This window comes from Schistocerca cancellata, chromosome 3 (assembly GCF_023864275.1).
Source record: "Schistocerca cancellata isolate TAMUIC-IGC-003103 chromosome 3, iqSchCanc2.1, whole genome shotgun sequence".
Taxonomy (NCBI): Eukaryota; Metazoa; Arthropoda; class Insecta; order Orthoptera; family Acrididae; genus Schistocerca; species Schistocerca cancellata.
This window is the reverse complement of record NC_064628.1, coordinates 275,563,888-275,589,523: the sequence shown is the minus strand read 5'-3', so window position 1 is coordinate 275,589,523 and position 25,636 is coordinate 275,563,888. Positions and strand designations below refer to the sequence as shown.

Genomic DNA, 25,636 nt, shown 5'->3' with positions numbered 1-25,636 from the left:
ATCCTGGAATTCAGTATTGTTTTGGCTCACCCTTAGCCTTGATCACAGCTTCCACTCTCACAGGCATACGTTCAATCATGTGCTGGAATGTTTCTCCGGGAATGGCAGCCTATTTTTTACGGAGTGCTGCACCGAGGAGAGGTATCGACGTCAATCAGTTAGGGCTGCCACGAAGTCGCAGTTGCAAAACATCTCCAGGGTGCTCTGTAGGATTCAGTTCAGGACTCTGCGCAGGCCAATCCATTACAGGGATGTTATTGTCGTGTAACTAACTACTTCGCCCCCGGTCGTGCATTATGAACAGGTACGCGATCGTGTTGAAACATGTAATCGCCATCCCCGAATTGCTGTTCGAAGGTGGGAAGTAAGAAGCCGCTTAAAACGTCATTGTAGGCCTGTGCTGTGATAGTGCCATGCAAAACAAGGAGTGCAAGCCCCCTCCATGCAAAGCACGACCGCACGATAAAACCACCACCTCCGAATTTTACTGTTGGCACTGCACACGCTGGGAGATGACGTTCACAGGGCATTCGCCATACCCACATCCTGCCATCGCATCGCCACATTGTGTACCATGATTCGTAACTCCACACCACGGTTCAGTCTTCCAGCGTTAACGCTTCTTACACCAAGCGAGGCGTCACTTGGCATTTACCGGCGTGATGTGTGGCTTATGAGCAGCCGCTCGAACGTGAAAGTCAAGTTTCCTCACCACCCGCCTAACTGTCATAGTACTTGCAGTGGATCCTGGTGCAGTTTGGAATTCCTGTCTGATCGGTGTGTAGATGTCTGCCTACTACACATTAGGATCCTCTTCAACTGTCGGCTGTCTCTGTCAGTCACGTTTCCTCTTCACTGTCACTTCGGAAACAGTAGATTGGTTCAAATGGCTCTGAGCACTATGGGACATAACATCTGAGGTCATCAGTCCCCTAGAACTTAGCACTACTTAAACCTAACTAACCTAAGGACATCACACACATCGAGGCCCGAGGCAGGATTCGAACCTGCGGCCGTATCGGTCGCACGGTTCCAGACTGAAGCGTCTAGAACCGCTTGGGGAAACAGTGAACTTAGGGATGTTTGAGAGTATGGAAATCTCGCGGACAGATGTATGACACAAGTGACACCCAATCACCTGATCATGTTCGAAGTTCGTGAGTTCCGCCGAGCGCCCTATTCTGCTCTCTCACGGGGTCTAATGACTACTGAGGTCGCTGATATGGAGTACCTGGCAGTAGGTGGGAGCAAAATGCATCTAATACGAAAAACCTCTCTTTTTGGGGGAGTGTGGATATAGTGTATACTTACGCCAGATCTCTACAACAGAGATATAAGGTTTTCGCCTTTAGAATCATTGGATGACTAGGACACATGAATGTAAGTGTTAATCTGACCAAAGTGTTCTTGTTGTTTAATATGCTAAATATTTTTTTAGTGACGAAACTCCTGAACCTAAGGTAGTTTCTGAGGTCGCACAGCGACTCATAAAACAGCTTCTTTTCATATGTCGTTTGTAACTTTGATTGATGTGTCATTTGGTCATTTTGAGCTAAAATCGCTTGAGACTGGAGAGAATGGGGCTGCCGTGGATGGTGTTCCAGGGTCAGCATAGCCCCGCTCGTACTCTTTTCTTTGAGGTTCATTCGCCCGTGGTGTTTTACTCGTCGGTATTTGCTCCCAAGCTGGAGCACTGACTCGTCTTCTCCTGTAAACAGCACTTCCAGCGCTATTATTGCCGTTACGCTAACATTTCGTGAGTTTCTACTTTGAAACAGCAGAGCGGCACAGTATTAGCTGAGAACATGTTTTGTAATATACTTTCGAAATTACCGTGCGTGGCTTATTCGGTATTACATACCTTCATGTTGATGACTGACACGTGGGAACCTGCTCGCACTGATAAGATTAGGTTGAGTGGAGCGTTTAGCAGAATTCAATTGGAACTGACGGTTTACGATCTCAGTGGCGCTAATTAATTTGTGTATTGCAAGGCCATCTATCATCACCATCGGACTTACGGAGTTGAATAAGTGTTGTCATTCATTCTTATAAATAGATATTGTCGGCTTTAGTTATTTACGAGCTTACATAGTTGTGTTTAAAAGATTTGTTAGAAAACGTTCTATAATCTTCACTCTTCACTGTTAGCTGTACGTTGACAGCAGTTTTAATGATGGAGAACCTACATGTAAGGACCTGTCTACGACAGAACTTTAATAATGATGATTCACTTTTCTTATCTACTAAATACACAAGAATATGATTTCACTTGAATGTTAAACTGTGTATTATTTAGGCACGAGCAGACCGATGGATTGTTTTAATATTAGCTTAATCTCTTGTATGAATTCTTTCACCTGCTTTGAATCTACCAGCGCGGTATATTAGAAGTCTGTGCATGGGCTGTGTAGTTTAGCATTAAAGAGTACGTTACCTGAATGTTTTCGTCCATAACTTGACCGTCTTTGGCATCGCGTATGGCCTTCTTGTCGAGTACGTCTTGGATGTTGCTGGCGAAGGACTGCATGTACATCTTGCCATCGCAGCTGTTGTCCGCCGCAATACCGGCAAGACCAAACGGCGGGTAGGCGCAGGATCCACCCGCCCTGGTGAGGGAGCGCCGCCTGGTGGAGTAGTGCTCACTCTGCAGGTGTTTGGAGGCCCCACTAGTGAGGTCTGTCACCGTCAGCCGGAAGTTAAACGAGTCCGTGCTGTAGGCTACCGCCCCTCCAGTTGGGCAAGGGTCCACCTGCGTACAGAGCCGTCGGTCGATGCAGTCACTACATAACAGGTTTTTTGAACCATTTGAACAAACTTGTCGACACAGAAAATTGGGTACAATTGTATCACAGTTAAACAGCACTGTTTAGCAAATGATTCACTGTATGTTTCATCAATCCATTTTAATGTGCTAGACCAACTTCAATGAAATAAATATACTTACAAGGATTTCTGTATTTTTTATTTATTATACGTGGAGTCCAGAATTCATCTATCCATAAACCGAAGCACTTCGACACAAATCTCTAAAACTCTCGAGATAGTCGTCTTTGAAGTTTTCCGATCATCTTTAATTAGCCAATTAATGGTAGATTTTACAATAAGAAGTATGTCTTTGTGCTACAGTGGTCGCTTGCATCTGGGAAAGGGGAGGTAGGTTTGATTCCTTCCGGAATCAAATTTTTAAACGAAGGTGTATGTTCTACCAGCCGAAATGCAAATCTGCGAATACAGAAAAAAAATGATAGTGGTCGGGACTGGTAACCGTGTTATCGATTACCGTTTCGGTCATCACCCTTTCGTTTTATTTTCACTCAGTTGGTACACCTACGTCGTTTAAATATATCTTAATTAACGCATCTAATTGTAATTTTCATAAAAAGTGCACATCTTCCTATTTCTCTAAAGGACAGTCAAATCAAGCCAAAACAGACGGAAAGAAGTAGGTAAAGTGTCTATTATTACAAAAGTAATCATCTTAGCAGTGAATACATTTACGATCGCATCCCACTTCGAAACATGCTAGTCAATGCTTTAAAGAAAAATGTCCGCTGCTGCCTACAGAATCATGATTTAACCCGGGCGTCCACCTCTATGTCCAAAGCAAATCGACGGCCATAAATGTTCTTCTTCACTGTCTTTCCGTAGTCTACTGCAAACATTTTTCCAGGAACGCAATGACAAGCTTTGCTGACAGTAGCATGAAAATATTCACAGTTAGGGTGATTGCTTTTGAAATAATATACAATTTGCTTACTTCTTTTCCATCCGCCTCATTTCCATTTGACTGCCACTTGTAACTGCATAACGCACGCAAAAATGCCGTTTCAGCTCAAACGTAAATACTTAAATACCGATCTCTCATGAAAGATAGTTAATCAAAAGTGTTTAACTTTAAAAACAACTAGAAATTTAATTTTTCGACCTATATATGTTTCATGCTTCACAGAACTGCTTGCAGTATATACCGGGCGATCAAAAAGTCAGTATAAATTTGAAAACTGAATAAGTCACGGAATAATGTAGATAGAGAGGTAGAAATTGACACACATGCTTGGAATGACATGAGGGTTTATTAAAACAAAAAAAAAAATACAAAAGTTCAAAAAATGTCCGACAGATGGCGCTTCATGTGATCAGAATAGCAATAATTAGCACAACAAAGTAAGACAAAGCAAAGATTTTGTTCTTTACAGGAAATGCTCAATATGCCCACCATCATTCCTCAACAATAGCTGTAGTTGAAGAATAATGTTGTCAACAGCACTGTAAAGAATGTCCGGAATTATGGTGAGGCATTGGCGTCGGATGTTGTCTTTCAGCATCCCTAGAGATGTCGGTCGATCACGATACACTTGCGACTTCAGGTAATCCCAAAGCCAATAATCGCACGGACTGAGGTCTGAGGACCTGGGAGGCCAAGCATGACGAAAGTGGCGGCTGAGCACACGATCACCATCAAACGACGCGAGCAAGAGATCTTTCACGCGTCTAGCAATATGGGGTGGAGCGCCATCCTGCATAAACATCGTACGTTCCAGCAGGTGTTTATCAGCCAGGCTGGGGATGATGCGATTGTCTAACATTACAGCTCCTTTTATACACGATTGTCATGCGCAGTCACTGACTTTTGCTGTCCAGCGCCATCTGTCGGACATTTTGTCAACTTTTTTTTTTTTTTTTTTTTTTTTGTTCTAGTAAAACTCCATGTGATTCCAAGCATGTGTGTCAATTTTTACCTCTCTATCTACATTATTCCGTGGTTTATTCCAATTTATACTGCTTTTTTGATCACCCGGTATGCACCTTTGTTTATTTGTTTGGTTCTACTGAATATAGAACCAATGCCCTCCCCCATAGCCTTTCCCTCCCAACGTTAATCGTGATCTTTGGTCGCAAAACCGAAATCGAATTTTTCGATACTTTTTGAAAGTTATCTCTAATTGCTTCGGTTGGGTAGTTCATATTTGAGTTCTAAATTTCACATACCATGAAAATGAAAAATCCGACTCCCTTATAATCTCCTTGTTCGTCCACTAGCAAGAGGCAGTAATCACAGTAAACGTTGTAAAGTGCTTCTTTTCCTATGGAAAGAGTGGTACATATAGATAACAACCTATACATGAGAGTATGATTTCCAACTCTTATAGAAACCAGGTTCAAATACCTTCAATTAGTGGCATTTAACAACTAAAAGGGAATAATTTCCAGTATTACAAATTTTCTTTCTATCGTTTAGTTTTCTGACATTCTGCAGCATTATTTATTGAGATCTTTCTGATTTTGGTAAAACGAAACCTTTGTGCAGAAGTAAAAAAAATTGTCCTGCGATATTTCTGCACATCGGTATTTCATGACATTTCTTGCAGAAGCATATTTTCAAGGTTGAAATGATTTATACCAGTAAAAATATATTGAGCGGAATTCATAAATATACTGAAGGAAAGAAATAGCAGTACCAAATAGTAATTAATGTAGAGTAATGAAATATCGGGAATACATTTGTCCAGGTAACATATTTAAGTGATTAGCATTGCAAGAACACAGGTTAATGTAAGCATGTGAACGTGCATACATTGTGTTCTGCAGGTGCCGGATATCAGTTTGTGGGATGGAGCTCAATGCTTGCTGCACTGGAACGTTTAATGCTGGTTGTGGATAAGGCTGGAGCTATCGACCGATAATGTCACAAATGTGCCCTACTGCAGACAGATCTGCAACATGTCAACACTCTGTAGAACATGTTTACAAGAGCTGTATGAGGGCGAGCGTTATCCTGTGGAGAAGCCTCCCTGGAATGATGGTCAATAATGGCAGCACAACAGGTAGAATCACCAGACTGACGTACAGATTTGCAGTGAAGGTGCGTAGGACAAAGACGGGGGAGCTCGTGCTGTCGGAAGAAATCGTATCCCAGACCATAAATCCAGGGGTAGGCCCAGTGTGTCGTGCACACAGACAGGTCAGTGCAGGCCCTCAACTGTACTGCTTCCAAACACCACACGGGCATCACTGGCACCGAGGCAGAACCAGCTTTCATCCGAAATACAACAGACTTCCACCCCGCCCTGCAATGAGCTCTCGCCTGACATCACTCAAATCGCAGTGGCGGTGGATTGGGGCCAGTGGAATGCACGCAGCAGAACGTACGGCTCGGAGCCATCCTCGAAGTAACGCATTTAAAACAGTTCGTGGTCTAGGGTTAGCGTCTTTGATTCATAATCAAAACGTCTTCGATCCCCACCACTGCCTAAATTTTGATAAATAATCAGCATTGGCGGCCGAAGACTTCCGGCATAAGAAGTCAGCCTCAATCTACCAACGGCCTTGTCTAAGAGGGCGGAGGAGCGGATAGAGGTTCAGGGCCCTCTCTTGTCCTAGGGGCGGGAAACTGCCCTAAAGACGGAATAATCAGCAATGATCAACGATGTGAGGATGTAGAAGGCAATGGAAACCACTGCATTAAAGACACGTAACGTGTATCCGCAGGACATGTGGCCTGTAATTGAAGAAGTGTCATGATTATCTCTACATTGGCAAAAGATTTCGGAATAGTCCCCCATTCGGATCTCCGGGAGAGGACTGCCAAGGGGGAGGTTACCATGAGAAAAAGATTGAATAATCTACGAAAGGATAACGTTCTACGAGTTGGGGCTTGAACGTGGTAGGGAAACTAGAAAATCTGAAAAGGGAAATGCAAAGGCTCAATCTAGATATAGTAGGGGTTAGTGAAGTGAAGTGGAAGGAAGAATCAATGACGAGATACGTTTGAAGTTCTCTATCGCTATAGATACAGCAATAAGGAATAGCGCAGTAGGCAGTACAGTTTAAGAGGAATGGACATCTCTAAAAAGGTCCATCACAGAAGTTGGGAAGGAAAACATAGGTACAAAGAAGGTAGCTGCGAAGAAACCATGGGTAACAGAAGAAATACTTCAGTTGATTGATGAAAGGAGGAAGTACAAACATGTTCCGGGAAAATCAGGAATACAGAAATACGAGTAGCTGAGGAATGAAATAAATAGGAAGTGCAGGGAAGCTAAGACGAAATGGCTGCAGGAAACATGTGAAGACATCGAAAAAGATATGATTGTCGGAAGGACAGACTCAGCATACAGGAAAGACAAAACAACCTATGGTGACATGAAAAGCATCGGTGGTAACATTAAGAGTGCAACGGGAATTCCACTGCTAAATGCAGAGAAGAGAGCAGATAGGTGGAAAGAATACATTGAAAGCCTCTATGAGGGTGAAGATTTGTCTGATGTGATAGAAGAAGAAACAGGAGTCGATTTAGAAGAGATAGGGGATCCAGTATTAGAATCGGAATTTAAAAGAGCTTTGGAGGACTTACGGTCAAATAAGGCAGAAGGGATAGATAACATTCCATCAGAATTTCTAAAATCATTGGGGGAAGTGGCAACAAAACGACTATTCACGCTGGTGTGTAGAATATATGAGTCTGGCGATATACCATCTGGCTTTCGGAAAAGCATCATCCACACAATTCCGAAGACGGCAAGAGCTGACAAGTGCGAGAATTATCGCATAATCAGCTTAACAGCTCATGCATCGAAGCTGCTTACAAGAATAATATACAGAAGAATGGAAAAGAAAATTGAGAATGCGTTAGGTGACGATCAGTTTTGCTTTAGGAAAAGTAAAGGGACGAGAGAGGGAATTCTGACGTTACGGCCAATAATGGAAGCAAGGCTAACGAGAAATCAAGACACTTTCATAGGATTTGTCGACCCGGAAAAAGCGTTCGAGATTCTGAAAAAAGTAGGGGTAAGCTATAGGGAGAGACGGGTCATATACAATATGTACAACAACCAAGAGGGAATAATAAGAGTGGACGATCAAGAACGAAGTGCTCGTATTAAGAAGGGTGTAAGACAAGACTGTAGCCTTTCGCCCCTACTCTTCAATCTGTACATCGAGGAAGCAATGATGGAAATAAAAGAAAGGTTCAGGAGTGGAATTAAAATACAAGGTGAAAGGATATCAATGATACGATTCGCTGATGACATTGCTATCTTGAGTGAAAGTGAAGAAGAATTAAATGATCTGCTGAACGGAATGAACAGTCTAATGAGTACACAGTATGGTTTGAGAGTAAATCGGAGAAAGACGAAGGTAATGAGAAGTAGTAGAAATGAGAACAGCGAGAAACTTAACATCAGGACTGATGGTCACGAAGTCAATGCTACCTAGGCAGTAAAATAACCAATGACCGACGGAGCAAGGAGGACATCAAAAGCAGACTCGCTATGGCAAAAAAGGCATTTCTGCCCAAGAGAAGTCTACTAATATCAAATACTGGCCTTAATTTGAGGAAGAAATTTCTGAGGATGTACGTCTGGAGTACAGCATTGTATGGTAGTGAAACATGGATTGTGGGAAAACCGGAACAGAAGAGAATCGATGCATTTGAGATGTGGTGCTATAGACGAATGTTGAAAATTAGGTGGACTGATAAGGTAAGGAATGAGGAGGTTCTACGCAGAATCAGAGAGGAAAGGAATATGTGGAATACACTGATAAGGAGAAGGGACAGGATGATAGGACATCTGCTAAGACATGAGGGAATGACTTCCATGGTACTAGAGGGAGCTGCAGAAGGCAAAAACTGTAGAGGAAGACAGAGATTGGAATACGTCAAGCAAATAATTGAGGACGTAGGTTGCAAGTGCTACTCTGAGATGAAGAGGTTAGCACAGGAAAGGAATTCGTGGCGGGCCGCATCAAACCAGTCAGTAGACTGATGACCAAAAAAAAAAAAAAAAAAAAAGAGATTCATTACTTTGTGTTTCATATCTGTATAGTATCATCAAGGAATCAAATAACAGACCGAGGGTAATGTGCAGAAAAGCGAATTACATCAATATGGCAAAAATCTTCATCTAAAATTAGGACGAGCTGTTTTGAAGCCGGTAGTATTTATCGGTGTAGCTTTCATTTTATTGATATTTCTGGATGGTGTTAGATTTCACCTGATCTTTCTTCTTTCGCAGTTACCTTCTGAAACTTCGGCCTTAACTTCTTTTCTATAAAGCTTGAGTCTTTCAACATTTTATTAGTGAAATTATCGGTAGGTCTACACTTTCACTGCACATAGCAAAATAGTCATTAGAGCTACATGGTTTTATACAGGATTCTACCCTGTAAGTATTATAGAGATATATAAATATTACGGCTACGGCCAAGAACTCACCCACAACGTGACGTACAATGAGATGCAGGCCGTAGTGTCAATTACTGTAATGTTTGCGATCTCGTCAGTGCGCAGGTCGAAGGTGATGATCTTCGGCGGGCACACTTGTTTCGGGCTGCTCGTTATGTCGACCACACCGGTGTCGAGAGCGTAAAGTGTGTCATCGTCCGTCCAGGATTTCTGAAAGAAAGAGGAGGAGAGGATAATCTTCGTTTTGATATGAAATGCGAGAAAGCTTAGAAACGGCACGGTACAACAGCTCAAAACACTTTACGAGTCCTCTTGATATACAGGCATTGTGGATAAATGGCAGAACTGAAGTGACGTATTCACAGTTGCAGGAACATCACTAAACATCTCGAATGATTCAAGAATGGGAGAAACCAAAACGTAACTATTTTCTCTAAGTGTAAGTTCTGTCCTTCGTTCGTATCAGCTATAATAATGGTCCTCCCGATTGATCTTTTAACCCACAGAACACATAAGAGATCCCAAGACTTCCTGTGGTACCCTTGAAGTTGCTTATGCATCTCTAGATGAATTTTCATCCAATGTCCTCCCTACCAAGAAATCCCAATACAGCCACAAATTTCTTTTTATACTCAATATGGCATCACTTTTGTTAACAGTTGTTGGTGTGCTACAGGGGCAATTATTTTTCGGTTGTCAAGAAATACTGGATTTTCTCGAGGGCTTTCATCTGTGGCATTTAAGATGTAACATGGGGACATGGGGAAAGCGCATGTTTGGTTTTGAGTGAATGGTGTTTTTATATTATAATTAAACATCGAAAATGAAACACCTTTTTTTTTTTTTAGGCTTCACCTGATAGTACTTGCAATCTACGTCCACAATCCGCAATCCGCTCAATTTCAGTATTAGATGGCCGTATTGCAATCTCTCCCTCCTCTTCCTCTACAGTTTTTGCCGTCTACAGCACCATCTAGTACCAAGGAGATCATTCACTGATATTTTAACAGACGTCCTATCATACTGTCCGTTCTCCTTGTCAGTGTCTTCTATATAATCCATTACTCTCCAATTCTGCGCAGAAGCTCCTCATTCCTTACCTTATCAGTCCACCTAATTTTTAACATCCGTCTGCATCACCACAGCTCCAATGCTTCGATCCTATCATGTCCCGGTTTTCACCCAGTCCATATTTCACTACCATACCATGCTAAGCTTCAAACGTACAGTCTCAGGATTTTATTTCTCAAATTAAGGCCTATGTTTGATACCGGTAGACTTGCCCTGACAGGGAATGCCCTTTCTGCCAGTGCTAGTCTGCCTTTGAAGTCCTCCTTGCTCCATTCATCATTGCTTATTTTGTTGCTTAGGTTGTGAATTACTTAACTTCATCTACTTCATGACCATCAATCCTGCTAAGTTTCTCGCTCTTCTCATTTCTGCTACTTCTCATTACCCTTCTCTTTCTACGACCCATCCTCAATCCATACTCTGTACTCATCAGGCTCTTCATTCCGTTCGGAGATCATGTAATTGTTCTTCACATTCACTCAGGAGATCAATGTCATCAGCGAATCGTATCATTGATATTCGTTCACTCTGAGATGTAATTCAAATCCGGAACCTTTCTTTTATTTCCATTATCGGTTCTTCGATGTGCAGATTGCACACTAGGGGAGAAAGACTACATGCCTGTCGTACATCCTTTTTAATCCAAGCACTTCGTTATTGACCGTCAACTCTTATTATTCCCTCATGTATATTGTACGTATGTAATTCACCGGTCTCTCCCTACAGCTAACCCCTATTTATCTCAGAATTGCGAAATTCCTGCACTATTTTACGTTGTCGAACGCTTTTTCCAGGTCGACAAGTCCTATGAACCCGTCATCATTTTTCTTTAGCCTTGCTTTCTTTATCGAGCGCAGCTTCAGAACTGCCTCTCTGTGCCTTTATCTTTCCTAAAGATAAATTGATCATCATCTAGCATGTCCTCTGTTATCTTTTCGATTCTTCTGTCCATTATTCTTGTCGGTAACTCGCATGACCTGTTAAGGTGATTGTGCGATAATTCTCGCAATTTTCAGCTCCTGCAGTCTTCGGAATTGTGTGGATGATATTATTCCGAAAATCAGAGGGTATGTTGCCAGACGCATACATTCTATACGCCAACGTGAATAGTCGTTTTGTTGCCACTTACTCCAGTGATTCAAAAATTCTGAAGAATGTTAGCTATCCCTTCTGCCTTATTTGCTGTTAAGTCTCCAATGCTGTCTTGAATTCAGATTCTAATATTGGATCCTCTATCTCTTCTAAATCGACTCCTGTTTTTACCTCTCACACATCTGACAAATCTTCCCTCTCATAGAGGCCTTCAATTTAATCTTTCCACCCATCCGCTCTTTCTCCTTCGCGTTAACAGTGCAATCCCCGTTACGCTCTTTAATTTACCACCCTTGCTTTTAATTTCACCAAAGGTTGTTTTGACTGTCCTATATGCTGAGTCAGTATTTCAGACAATCATTTCTTTTTCGATGTCTTCACACCTTTCATGCAGCCATTTCGTCTTAGCTTCCCCGCACTTTCAATTTATGTCATTTTTCAGTTACTTATACTTCGGTATTTATGACTGTCCCCCGAACTTTTTTGTACTTCCTTCTTTCATCGATCAGCTGAAGTATTTCTTCTGTTACCCATCGTTTTTTTCGCAGTTACCTTCTTTCCCTACAGTGATTGCCGTTTTAAAAGATGTCCATTCCTCTTCAACTGTACTGCCTACTGAGCTATTCCTTATTGCTGTATCTATATCCTTAGAGCGTTTAAAGCGTATCTCGTCTTTCCTCAGTACTCTCGTATCCAACTTATTTGCGTATTGATTCTTCTTGACTAACTTCTTAAGCTTCAGCATACTCTTCATCACTACTACATTGTGATCTGAGGCTATATCTGCTCCTGGGTAAACCTAACAATCTAGTATGTGATTTAGGAATCAAGATGTAACCCAACTGGTATCTTTCCAAATCACCCGGCGTTTCCAAGTATGCCTCTTCCTCTTTTGATTCTTGGGCAGAGTTTTCGCCATTACTAGCTGAAATTTATTACAGAACTCAATTTATCTTTCTCCTCTTTCATTCCTTGTCGTAAGCCCATACTCTCCTGTAACATTTTTTACTACTCCCTCTCCTATAATTGCATTCCAGTCCCCTATGAGTATTAGATTTTAATTTTCCTTTACTTACTGCATTACCCTTTCAGTATCGTCATCTACTTTCTCTACCTCTTCGTCTTCAGCTTGCGACGTCGTCATGTATACCTGAACCATCGTTGTCGGTGTTGGTTTGCTGTCGATTCAGATAAGAAGAACCCTACCCATGAACTGTTCGCAGTAACACAATCTCTGCCCTACCTTCCTATTCATAACGAATCTTACTCCCATTAAACCATTTTCTGCTGCTGTTAATGATACCCTATAGTTATCTGACTAGAAATCCTTGTCTTCTTTCCATTTCACTTCACTGACCTCTACTATATGTAGATAGAGCCTTTGCACTTCCCTTTTCAGATCTTATAGCTTCCCTACCACGTTCAAGCTTCCGAAATTCCACGCCCCAACTCATAACGCGTTGGTTATTAAATCTATTTTCATGGTCACCTCCCCCATGGCAGTCCCCTCCCGAATATCAGAATGAGGAGTATTCTGGAATTTTTGCCAATCGAGAGATCATCGCGCCAGTTTTTCAGTTATAGGTCACATGTCCTGTGGATACACGTTACGTGTCTTTAATGCAGTGGTGGCCCTTGCCTTCCGCATCATCACACCGTTGTTCATTTCCGATTCTTCCCCTTCAGGGGCAGTTTCCCTCCCCAAGGACGAGGGAGTATCCTGTACCTCTGTCCGCTACTCCACTCTCATTGACAAGGCCGTCGGCAGAATGACTTCTTATGCCGGAAGTCTTCGGTGGCCAAAGCTGATTATTAATCAAAACATAAGCCGTGAGCGGTTTTAAACCTGGGACTGAGGACGTTTTGATTACTAATCAAAGACTCTACGACTAGACCACGGGTGCAAGTTATACTTAAATAATTACTTCAATTTGCAGGTAAGTTGCGAATGTTATGATAACCCTACAGTGAGTTAAGTCCTTGTACGCACCGTGATTGGAGCGATGGACACGAGCTGTTCCATGCAGTCTGTGATAGTATCCTCTGTAGTGCGGTGCCTGTCCAGGCTTGGGTAAGGCTTGAGAGACAAGCCAGAGGGCCCGTCGTACTGAATTGTGCTAAGGGAAGCAGGTATACCACTCCTCAGCATTGGTGTTGTCACGAACAGGCGATTGCGACTGCTAACGTCCTCTGAAATACGAGATAAGGTATTGTTTTTGTTTTGTTAAAGACTCTGTGCATCATATTATTAAGGGTGTAAAGAGACATGTAGTAATGCAATTTTCTGAAATGTATTTTTTTGAAAGAGCTATGTTGTGGATCGCATGACATAGACAATTCTGTTTTTACTTTCATCTTGTTTGCTCTTCAACGAAGTATCTAATTAGCGGATAATTTAGGCCTCACAATACTTACGATTTAAGCCTACTGACTTCTCTATGTCTCTATCATCTACGTCTGTGCTCCGCAAGTCGAATTACTGTGTGTGCCAGTTTGTACGTCTGGTATCACTCTATTTGGCACCGTTTCCGGTTCCACTCGTGAACAGCGCCCAAAAAGAACGAGAGTTGATACAATGCTGTGTTACATATTATTTCTGAGACTTGAAGCATAGGCAAGACCAGTACCGTATACTGAGCAGGATTAAGTAGGATATTTTGAGTGGGAAGGCTCCTCCCGGATATACCTTAAGAAGAGGCGTATTGTGTTATCAGGGGATGCGCGGTAGTCAAGCCAAGCCCTGAGACTTGATGCGGGCTGCTTTTCATAGTTTCACGATGGAGTTGTTTGGGGCACATTGGGATCGGGCATATCCTAAGGCAGGTTAGAGAATTTCTCACTTGGTCCTACCTTATACAAGGTTGTTAGGCGTTTGGTGGGGGAGTACCATAAACGTAAAGCGGCTGCGCCCAATATCAACATCTGAAGTGGACTTTTGCGATCATATACGAACGATTTCCAGATGGCTAGGTTTTTTATTGACTATGACGATCCCTTGCCACCCAGTTATGACGGGTACCGATACATCTTGGTTGCCGTTGATTCATTCTCCCAGTTCGTTAGGTTGGTGCTCTGTGGCGATATCACTGCAGGGTTAACCATTCGCCACCTGTCCGGTATTTCTGCTGTATTTGGACCTCCCCAGTCCCAAATACAGTAACAACGCACCTTCCTTTCTTTCTCGGCAATTGGAGAAATTCTGTTTTGGTAATGCAATAACCTACTCCATCATAATACTATACAATCCCCAGCCGTCGTTCGCCGAAAGTGTTAACCGAAACTTCAAGGCTGCACTTCTTCCCGACCACGCCACCGGTGGGACTGTTGCCTTTACGTTCGGTCACCGTCTTAACCCACCTTTAGTCAACCTGTTATCTGGTCTGTTAATGGCTTGCTTCCTGAAAATGTGACATCTGACCTGATTCAGGAAAACTGGAAGAGGGCACTCCGAAACAGTGGTGCTGCTCAGGAGAGGCAGATGCGGTTTTGAAGTAAGGACAATTGGAGTTTAAATCTAACGTCGGGGAGGGGGGGGGGTAGTATTCGTCTGTAATTTTACGCTGGGCGATCTAGCCGAGGCTCCCATTGGCGAAAAATTAGCTCCTCGTTATGATGGGCCATGAGACGTAAATGAGATCATTAACCCAGATAGCCTTTTGGTGCGCAATATCGATACTGCGAAGGTGTCCAGGGTACATCTTTGCCAAGTGAAGCCCAGTTGCACATGTGTTACGTTTTTCGTAGAGGAGGCTGAAACACGGCGCTCAATGCGAGAGAACGCTTTGCTTTTATTCGTCAAGAAGACCTTTGCGAGAGTTTCAGGAGGTCGTGTAGAGAAACTGGCTGCCAGAGGTCGGGGTTGAGGCGCTAACTGAGAGACGCGTGCGGACGGCGGCCGCGGGAAGGGCTTTGGAGTGCGATGGGCCAAGACAGGGCGTGGAGACCGGCCCATACTCAGTCGGCTGCTGCTGCTGCCTTGGGTGGCTAGGATTGTTTTTCGCTGAGGAGGTCCGTGGAGCTGTGAAGTGGTGGCCTCGTGTCTGTTGATACCACTGTGTACGCTGCCTGATGGGACCAATTCCAGCGACTGATAACGGTGAGCGTTGCTGCGCTTCGGACAAATCTGAGTGTGACGAATGTTCGTGAATTGGCGAGCTGGATCACAAGCTGGTTGTGACTGTTTCCCTGGAACCGAGCTTAACGCTTGGAACTGTGTCCGGTGGTTAAAGGTGTCACGAGTGTAGTAGCTTCCAGCAGACGCTTGCGCGTGCCTTTGTGGTATAGCGTGGTCAGCTGAATTACATGGGTTAATCCTTTAAGATTCACAACTGTAAACGCTCCCTTGCCGTGTCGTGTTTGCTGTAACTACGGTTCCCGTCAGGTCGCTGTAGTTAGGTGCTGTCGGGCTTGGCTAGCACTTGGCCGGGCGCGGTGGCCGAGCTGTTCTAGGCGCTTCAGTCCGGAACTGCTGCTACGGTCGCAGGTTCGAATCCTGCCTCGGTCATGGATGTGTGTGATGTTCGTATGTTAGTTAGGTTTAACTAGTTCTAAGTTCTAGGGGACTGATGACCTCAGATGTTGAGTCCCATAGTGCTCAAGGCCATTTGAACCATTTTTGGCTAGCACTTGTGTGGGTGACCGTTCGTCTCTGCTGAGCGCTATTGATAAGCGGGGCGCAGTCAGCCTTTGTGGAGCCAATTGAGGAGTTACTCTTCTTACGAAAACTGACGACGACCTGAGATTGGTGTGTTGACCACATGTCCTTCCATATTCGAATCCAGTGACGCCTATCGGCTGAGGATTCCATGGCGGTCAATCGGTGCCGCTGGATCTTCCGATGCCTGTTCGGACGGAGTTATATTCAGTTAAAGCGTAATTTTTTTTTTGCAGCAATTGGTGGTAGATTTTGTTTTAAACTACTAGGCTAAATAAATCCTAGGCTTTTAGTACTTTAATCTGGCTATGAATAAACCGTTTAGCTTCTCCTTTATGTTAATCACACCTTTTTTTGCTATGATGTACGATGATAAACAATCACCTCCCTTCTTCTTCTCCATTACGTCGTCATTGGACCACTTCTGTCATATTCTGGCGATTTTTTTTTAGTTTCTCATTGGGTGAAAACTTATTTTTATGTTTTCCAGTTTCTTTAAATTCTCAGTTTTGTTATACACGTCTTCCCTGACTTCTTTTATGCACCCAACTTCTTTGTAAGTGGTAACATTTTTAAAAAGTAATGTAAAGAGTAACTACGGTGCTTTATTACTGTGGTCGCGGGCACCACCACGTTGGGGTATGTGTTTGGAAAAATTCGCTCTGTGGTTCCAGAGTTAATATTAATTGTAAACAATATTGGCCCTCTAAGACTCCCTTTGGGTACTCCCGAAATTGCCTTTACTTTTGCAGGTTTGTCCCCTGAAGAAAACGACGTGTTGTATGCTGCCTGCAAGAAATTGCAGAATCCAATAATTTATCCTATCCGATACTGAGTAAACTCATACTTTGTCCATTAAACGACAGTCAGGAACTGTATCCAGTGCCATTCAACACGGCATCAACTTGAGCGCCTTTGGCTACAACGCTTTGGATCTGATGAGGGACCAGAGAACAGTGAGTTTCGCAAGCTCACTGCTTGCGAAATCCACGTTTACTTTTGTTGACGAGATTTTCGTTTTCCAAAACGTCATACTTAGTGACTTTAAGACACGTTCAATAACTGAACAACAAACTGAAATGAGGCGCTCAGTCTTATAATTATGCGCATTTTTCCGACGACCGTCCTTGAAAAGGGTAAATACCTGCTCTTTTTTCCAATCGCTTCAGAAAATTATGGCAAATTGCTGCTAGGAGGGAGAGATTCTTCCGCGTAATCTCTGTAAGCCTCACAGGTATCTCATTGGATCCTGTTGCCTTTCACCGTTGGGCAATTTTAATTGATTTTCAATTCCATGATCGGTTTTCTCAGTGTAGGCATTCGTGCGATGACTAACAGGAGGAACCGTATTACAGTCTTCCGCAGAAAGACAATATCAGAAAACGGAATTTAGTTTCTACTTCGTTGCGAAGAAGGCCCCTTAGCGACTGAATAGATGATATCTATTCGCATACTGACCTTACATAAGACCTCACTTTCTTACCTTGTTTTACCCAGATTGCTTGGCAAAAATTTTCTTTGGACTTTGTTTATTGCTTCTCGATTCGCTATCCACACGCCAATTTCCGCTTCAAACAGGTAGTAGTTGTTTACAAGACTTTCACTGAGCTTAGATCGGAGCCACTTTCCTCAGCTTTCTCGGCAGAGTTCAAACACACTTTGTGAACCAAGCTGGATCCTTTCCATCCCTCATCATCTTGCAAATCATTTACTTGTCTAAGGCATATTCCCTAACCAAAACTATTTTCTTGTCATATTCTAACTTTCTTCGATGTACCCTAGGTCTTTGACACCACCACAGCCTTATGATACCTGATTCACTCTTCGACGTTAACCGATTTGAATAGTTCTGGTCTGTTACTTACTAGGTCGGGCTGCAAGTTACCAGGTGATTTAAGACATTACCCTCACTTGCCAATTCGTTAACTATCTGCTAGAAATAATTTGCAAACAAGACATTCAGAACAGTCTTACACGAATCATTTCCTCAGATACCAGTTGTAATTGCATGATCCTCCCATTTTATAGGTGGCAAAATGAAGTCTCTTTTTATTACTACAGTGTGATCAGGAAACTTATTCGTGATAGTCTCCAAGTTCTCTCTGAAACGCTCTGCCACTGCAACTCCTGACAGAGGCGGTCTATAAAAACATCCTAATGCCATATCTAAATCACCTTTGACGCTTACATTTACTCGGACTGTTTGGCAATCTGAGTCTGTAGCAACTTCAGAAAAGAGTATATACAGTTCTTCCGACAATATATACACTGCCGCCTCTATCACTGGAGTGCTGACACTAAAGTTTTCAAGTACTCTGCATAACCAGTTATGTCGGCCACTGACGCGGTATATATAGGGATGGTGTCAACCTTCGCAGCATCAACTACAGCCTGGAGATGGTGCACCGTAACGCCGATACTGGTAGCTGCAAAATAAATAATGTCATAAAGATGGCTTATGCGTTTCATTTTCTCACAATAGTAAACAGCCGTCGTCGCCAAGACCTCTTGTCAAAAGGATGGACGAACAAAATATTTATTCGATTTTGGCGGACTTGTCATCGTTGATGCTCAGAGAGGCCCCGATGTACTCTGCTGCTCGAGTACACGGCCCCTTTGGAAAATGCATTCCTGACCTACGAAGAGACTATGTCGAAGATTTCACGGGAATTTGTTTCCACATTCCCTTAGTTCCACACCTGTTGTGCGTTAACTAGAATCCGCCAACTTCTAAAGCTTCCATTTTCTATCGAACTGATCTCACTCTTCCTGTAATTTAAGTCAAATTTCAGACATGACATATACTTCCCATTTATTAACTCACTTTGGACTGTTCTGTTTCATTTTTCATACGTTCCCCTCGTTTTATATATATGACCTTTCACTCATGCGCATTTAAATTTTAGTAGCACCTCTGTTTACGTCCGCCTCGGTGGCTGAGCGATCAGTATAGATCGCCGCCGTCATGACTACCCGGGTTCGATTTCCGGTACTGTAAGCGATTTCCGCTTCGTGATGCCAATTTAGAACCTATTTGACCGAGTAATATCGGCATCAAGTTTGCTAACCAGACAATAGACGTGAGAACACTGCGCTGAACAGACGACCTTCCGTACACCGCATCCATGTGACGCCATTGGCTGCAGGATGATTCGACAGTCTGTTGGGTGCGATTAGCAAACCTGTAGTCACATTTGTGAAGCTTTTCTTTTCTTCTCTAGCTCTATTTACTCTACAAATATAGTATGGAGTTATTAAGAACAGACACGTATAGACAAGAAACGTATGTTTCTTATGCTTTGCCGAAAAATTTTGCTTGTGATACCTGTGAGAGAAGAGTGAAATAAGTTTCGAAAATTAGCATTGTTACCAAATACCTTGTATTACTCACAGCGGCCTTAAAATAGCGCTCGTTTGAGTCCATACAGTTATTCATACTTCCATTACTCGAAACTTCCCTCCCGGGTTCCCCGGTTCGATTCCCGGCGGGGTCAGGGATTTTCTCTGCCTCGTGATGGCTGGGTGTTGTGTGCTGTCCTTAGGTTAGTTAGGTTTAAGTAGTTCTAAGTCTAGGGGACCGATGACGTCAGATGTTAAGTCCCATAGTGCTTCGAGCCATTTCGAACCACATTTTGGATGGTGGAATAGTACAGCATGTACTCAAGATACCCGAAGGCAGGTAGCTTCTGAATGTTAACGCGGATGGATAGAAGTTGTCTGCAGACAAAAGCTACACTATCGCATGCGCCTGCGCCTGGCCAAATTTCCTCGTGTTTCAAGGAAAAGGTCGCGAACGTTTCCTCCGTTATCTAATAAATTTTGGGTACATAGGGTGGAACGATGTTGCCTTGACTAACGAGAGTGGTTTTTGGCTGGATGCATGCTGTAACGATAAATAGGTTGTTCTTCTAAGTGTCTTAGCTCAGAGAAAGTACACAAGAGAACAATCCCAGGATGCCCGCTGTGGGTCCATCAGCTGCACTCTTGCTCGTTGCTGGGAGGGAAGCGAGCAGGAGGAAAACGATCGCCTATATATTTCACGTTTTTGGATTGTACTACTGTCATTCCTTCGACGAGAAGGCAGTGTGTACCATGTCAGATTAAGTACACAACTGAAATAAAATAATGTCTTCGATATTGTGCACGGCAGCTGCCTTAGATTGTTGGATCCTTTCCGTGAAATAATTATGCAACTAAAAACTGAACTCCATCCGAACAGGCCTTGGAAGGCCCAACGGTACCGACCTGCCGCCGTGTCATCCTCACCCAAAGGCTTCTCTTGATGCGGAGGGGCATGTGGTCAGCACAACGCTCTCCCGACCGTATGTCAGTTTACGAGACCGGAGCTGCTACTTCTCAATGAAGTAGCTCCTCAGTTTGCTCACAAGGGTTGAGAGCACCCCGCTTGCCAACAGCGCTCGGCAGAACGGATGCTCACCCATGCAAGTGGTAGCCCAGCCCGACAGCGCTTAACGTAGGTGATCTGACGGGAACCGGTATTACCACTGCAGCAAGTTTGTTGCCAAATACGTAACTTTTTTGACGAGCAAATTTCGCGGTCTGCTTGGATTGTCACGGTACGCTAAATGGTGAATCGTATTAGGTTGTGCTAAGTGTTTGAGACATTTTACACCACGATACCATCAGCCACCTCTATTATCGTCTGCAGACCAGAATACTACCTTCCACTTCAATCTGAAAGCGATTCTGTGTTTAATTATGTAACAAGTGAGACACACCAAACTGTAAAACGTTTGCCTAAAATAGTCTGTTTTTATTATATAATTCTATCACATGACTTAGTTTAATTTCAATTAAGTTTAAAAAGATTTCGTGGGTGCATTGTTTTTATTTCTTGCAGTGTATATCTGTATAAAACTGACCTATTACTTGGAACGGTTCAGCAGATTTGGGGATGTAGCCACCGTTGTCCAGTAGTTGTTGTTCCAGCTCATCATCATCGAAGTCGAATGTGACCTCGTTCGTCGATTTGACGGTCACAAGTTCTCGATCGCTAAGTCTGGCCTGTTTAGCCACCCTGCTGTTCACCAGCTTTGGTGTCTGTAGGCCGCCAGGTTTGGTTTTCAACGCGGGCTTGTAGTGGTGTCCCCGGCTCGCGGCTTTTGAACGGCTCCGGTGACCTCCAGAGGCTGCCAGCAGCACCAGCAGCAGTCCAGCCAGCAACAGACGGCGTGTCATCCTCTCCCCGTTCACAGCTCTGCGTCCACGTTGCGGTTCCTTCCAGTGGCAAGAAGAACGCCGTCAGTCCATTAGCATCACCTTATGTGGTGAACACTTTGCTGAAATCGACATAACCTTTACATTGCTGTACAATGTTCCAATCCCAAAGAAATCAGGCGTTGACAGATGTGAAAATTACCGAACTATCAATTTAATAAGTCACAGCTGCAAAATACTAACACGAATTCTTTAAGACGAATGGAAAAACTGGTGGAAGCTGGCCTCGGGGAAGATCAGTTTGGATTCCGTAGAAATGTTGGAACACGTGAGGCAATACTGACCCTACGACTTATCTTAGAAGCTAGATTAAGGAAAGGCAAACCTACGTTCCTAGCATTCGTAGACTTAGAGAAAGCGTTTGATAATGTTGACTGGAATATTCTCTTTCAAATTCTGAAGGTGGCAGGGCTAAAATACAGGGAGCGAAAGGCGATTTACAATTTGTACAGAAACCAGATGGCAGTTATAAGAGTGGAGGGGCATGAAAAGGAAACAGTGGTTGGGAAGGGACGGAGTGAGACAGGGTTGTAGGCTCTCCCCGATGCCATTCAATCTGTATATTGAGCAAGCAGTAAAGGAAACAAAAGAAAAGTTAGGAGTAGGTATTAAAATCCATGGAGATGAAATAAAATCTTTGAGGTTTGCCGATGACATTGTAATTCTGTCAGAGACAGCAAAGGACTTGGAAGAGCAGTTGAATGGAATGGACAGTATCTTGAAAGGAGGGTATAAGATGAACATCAACAAAAGCAAAACGAGGATAATGGAATGTAGTCGAATTAAGTCGGGTGATGCTGAGGGAATTAGATTAGGAAATGAGACACTTAATGTAGTAAAGGAGTTTTGCTATTTGGGGAGCAAAATAACTGATGATGGTCGAAGTAGAGAGGATATAAAATGTAGACTGGCAATGGCAAGGAAAGTGTTTCTGAAGAATTGAAATTTGTTAACATCGAGTATTGATTTAAGTGTCAGGAAGTCGTTTCTGAAAGTATTTGTATGGAGTGTAGCCATGTATGGAAGTGAAGCATGGACGATAAAAAGTTTAGACAAAAAGAGAATAGAAGCTTTCGAAATGTGGTGCTACAAAAGAATGCTGAAGATTAGATTGGTAGATCACATAACTAATGAGGAGGTATTGAACAGAATTGGGGAGAAGAGGAGTTTGTGGCACAACTTGGCTAGAAGAAGGGATCGGTTGGTAGGACATGTTCTGAGGCATCAAGGCATCGCCAATTTGGTACTGGAGGGCAGCGTGGAGGGCAAAAATCGTAGAGAGAGACCAAGAGATGAATACACTAAGCATATTCAGAAGGTTGTAGGCTGCAGTAGGTACTGGGAGATGAAGACACTTGCACAGGATAGAGTAGCATGGAGAGCTGCATCAAACCAGTGTCAGGATGGGAGACCACAACAACAACAACAACAACAACAACAACAATGTTCTCTTCGGAAAAAAAAATATTTTATTTGATTTTATTGGATCGTAATAACATAACATTTTAACTAACACATAACTTTAGAGTCGCTTTTGCAGTGGTCCACATTCATAGCCTTAACAAAATTCCTTTTCAGATTTTCTGGTTAGTTTTCAATCGCTCTATAAAACTAATCGGGCGTATTTAAATGCTATTGTGACTACAAATATCACTTAATTCAAGCTGTGTATCATGTGCTGAATTCTGTCATGTGCAGGTGCGCGATTTCTAGCATTTCACTCCAGCGATGTAGGTTTTTTTTCTTTTCTTCTACTTTACTTCTTTTTTTTTCGTGAAAGGCGTCCGTATTACAATCTGGGAGTGTTCTATAGAAAAAGTGAGCCAGTTACATGCCGCCAATATACTTCGTGTTAAACACTCACTCTTAACGTTGATCCAGGCAGTTTTCAAGTATATAATCTCATGTTCTGACATATGAAATGCTAACCTAGTTTGGGTGATAGCTGAATGTTCTAGTGGCAGAGAATAAATCTAAATTAAAATTAAACGATTAGATTTGCAGTCTTAGCTGCAAAAAACTTTCCCAGCTATAGCCGGTGTGATTGTTTCAGCCATCTTCCAGTTGGATCCAATGGTTTCCAGCTGGAAAAGTTATATGCGATGTAAATGAAAAGTATGGTTTATGACAACAATCAGTTTTGTTTCACTACCATCCCTCTCATTTATACAAATGCAAAAATCTGTAGCTCAATATTCAGTCTAACCATAACAAAAATAATAATCGTAACTCTAATGATAGAAGAACAAACTCCACGACCTTGGGGCACAAACTATGACTGTATTAGTTCTTAATAAGAGCACTACAGTAACTCCGTAATTAAGTAGTTCTGTCGGAAAAAAAGTAAATAACCTCCAGCTGCAAAGTGTAGACGGCCATAGGAAACACAAACGTTTATCTTATATATGCTATAGTAGACCAAACGGCAGCTATACTTTTAGTATCCACAGAATCAAAATCCACACAATTTCTACCGTTATATCTTCATCGGAAATAATTTAACATCCCCTTTTGAAGCCAAAAGTGAGAAGGAAGATATTTGGTAAATACTGACATGAAGTTGTATTGTTGCCAGTAGGCAGACACTGTTAACCAGTTAGTTAAACGATATGGCAAACAGCTGTGAACATACAACTGATGGGCTGTATATAATTACGCGCAAATAATGATAGGGGCGAATGAACAATGAAGCCTACCATGTACTCGTATAAAAATTGTCATACATCATTTTCAGCGATTATGGAAATCTTTCGCTTTGTTTCAGTCATCAACAGCCAATCGTTAACGTATCCGTCAAGATAAATAAATCGATTTTATTGTCACAGTGTTGCCCAGAAGCCACAAATACAAGCCGGAATGGGCATGGTGTGGCCCACAAACCAACGGCATTTGTCTGTGGAATGCGGAAAGAAAGTTTTAGAACGTCGTCGAGAATTGTGGTATACGATCTTGCACTCATTGATTAACTGAGTAATTGATCACTGCGTTATAACCAGAGGTTAAGTGAGTGAATTGTGATGATCATGATACACAAGGGTTGGACAAGAAAAAGAACTATTAAAAACAAAAAAATATATGGTAATGCCTCATGTGGTGTAGGAAAACATTTGACATTCAGAGAGCTTACAGTAGTCTCTAAATGGATAAAGACAGGTTATATTGGGTTCTATACCACCTTTCCTGTAAAAGAGTGGCAGTTTCATGTAACGATGATGGAGGTGCACAGCAATCGTGCGTCCTTATCTCCCAAAACAGAACTAAAATTCTTAATCAAATTCAGATCTAGTGACTGCGATGGTCAAGGGAGATGCGACAAATCATCCTCGTGCTTACAAAGCCAGATCTGCACGATGCAGTCTATACAGGGTGGTCCATTGATAGTGACCGGGCCAAATATCACGAAATTAGCATCAAACGAAAAAACTACAAAGAACCAAACTCGTCTAGCTTGAAGGGGAAACCAGATGGCGCTATGTTTGGCCCGCTAGATGGCGCTGCAATAGGTCACATGGATATCAACTGCGTTTTATAAAACAGGAACCCCAATTTTTTATTACATATTCGTGTAGTACGTAAAGAAATATGAATGTGTTAGTTGAAACACTTTCATCGCTTTGTGATAGATGGCGCTTTAATAGTCACAAACGTGGTATCACCTAACATTCCGCCAGAGCGGACGCAATTTGCTTCGTGATACATTACCCGTGTTAAAATGCACTGTTTAGCAATTGCGGAAAAGGTTGATATCGTGTTGATGTATGGCTATTGTGATCAAAATGCCCAACGGGGGTGTGCTATGTATGCTGCTCGGTATCCTGAACGACATCATCCAAGTGTCCGGTCCGTTCGCCTGATAGATACGTTATTTAAGGGAACAGGAAGCGTTCAGCAACATGTGAAACGTCAGCCACGACCTGCAACAAATGATGATGCCCAAGTTGGTGTTTTAGCTGCTGTCGCGGCTAATCCGCACATCAGCAGCAGACAATTTGCGTCAGAATCGGGAATCTCAAAAACGTCGCTGTTGAGAATGCTACAACAACATCGATTGCACCCGTACAATATTTCTATGCACCAGGAATTGCATGGCGGCGACTTTTGAACTTCGTGTACAGTTCTGCCACTGAGCACACTTTTTGCACACGTTCTATTTAGCGATGAAGCGTCATCCACCAACAGCGGTAACGTAAACCGGCATAATATGCACTATTGTTGTTGTTGTTGTGGTCTTCAGTCCTGAGACTGGTTTGATGCAGCTCTCCATGCTACTCTATCCTGTGCAAGCTTCTTCATCTCCCAGTACCTACTGCAACCTACATCCTTCTGAATCTGCTTAGTGTATTCATCTCTTGGTCTCCCCCTACGATTTTTACCCTCCACGCTGCCTTCCAATA

The 25,636-nt window shown here is 42.8% G+C and overlaps 1 protein-coding gene across 1 annotated transcript in view; it reads right to left on the bottom strand.

The window, feature by feature from the left end:
- LOC126176258 (protein yellow-like) overlaps window positions 1-21,221 on the bottom strand; it is an 87,596-nt gene extending 66,375 nt beyond the window's left edge. The window contains exons 1-4 of the mRNA XM_049923404.1: window positions 20,888-21,221; window positions 13,341-13,540; window positions 9,218-9,397; window positions 2,438-2,752 (exon numbers count right to left, since the gene is read on the bottom strand). Of these exons, the coding sequence (XP_049779361.1) occupies window positions 2,438-2,752; window positions 9,218-9,397; window positions 13,341-13,540; window positions 20,888-21,203 (1,011 nt within the window). The 5' untranslated portion in view covers window positions 21,204-21,221. The remainder of the gene's footprint in view (window positions 1-2,437; window positions 2,753-9,217; window positions 9,398-13,340; window positions 13,541-20,887) is intronic.
- Window positions 21,222-25,636: the final 4,415 nt, after the last annotated feature.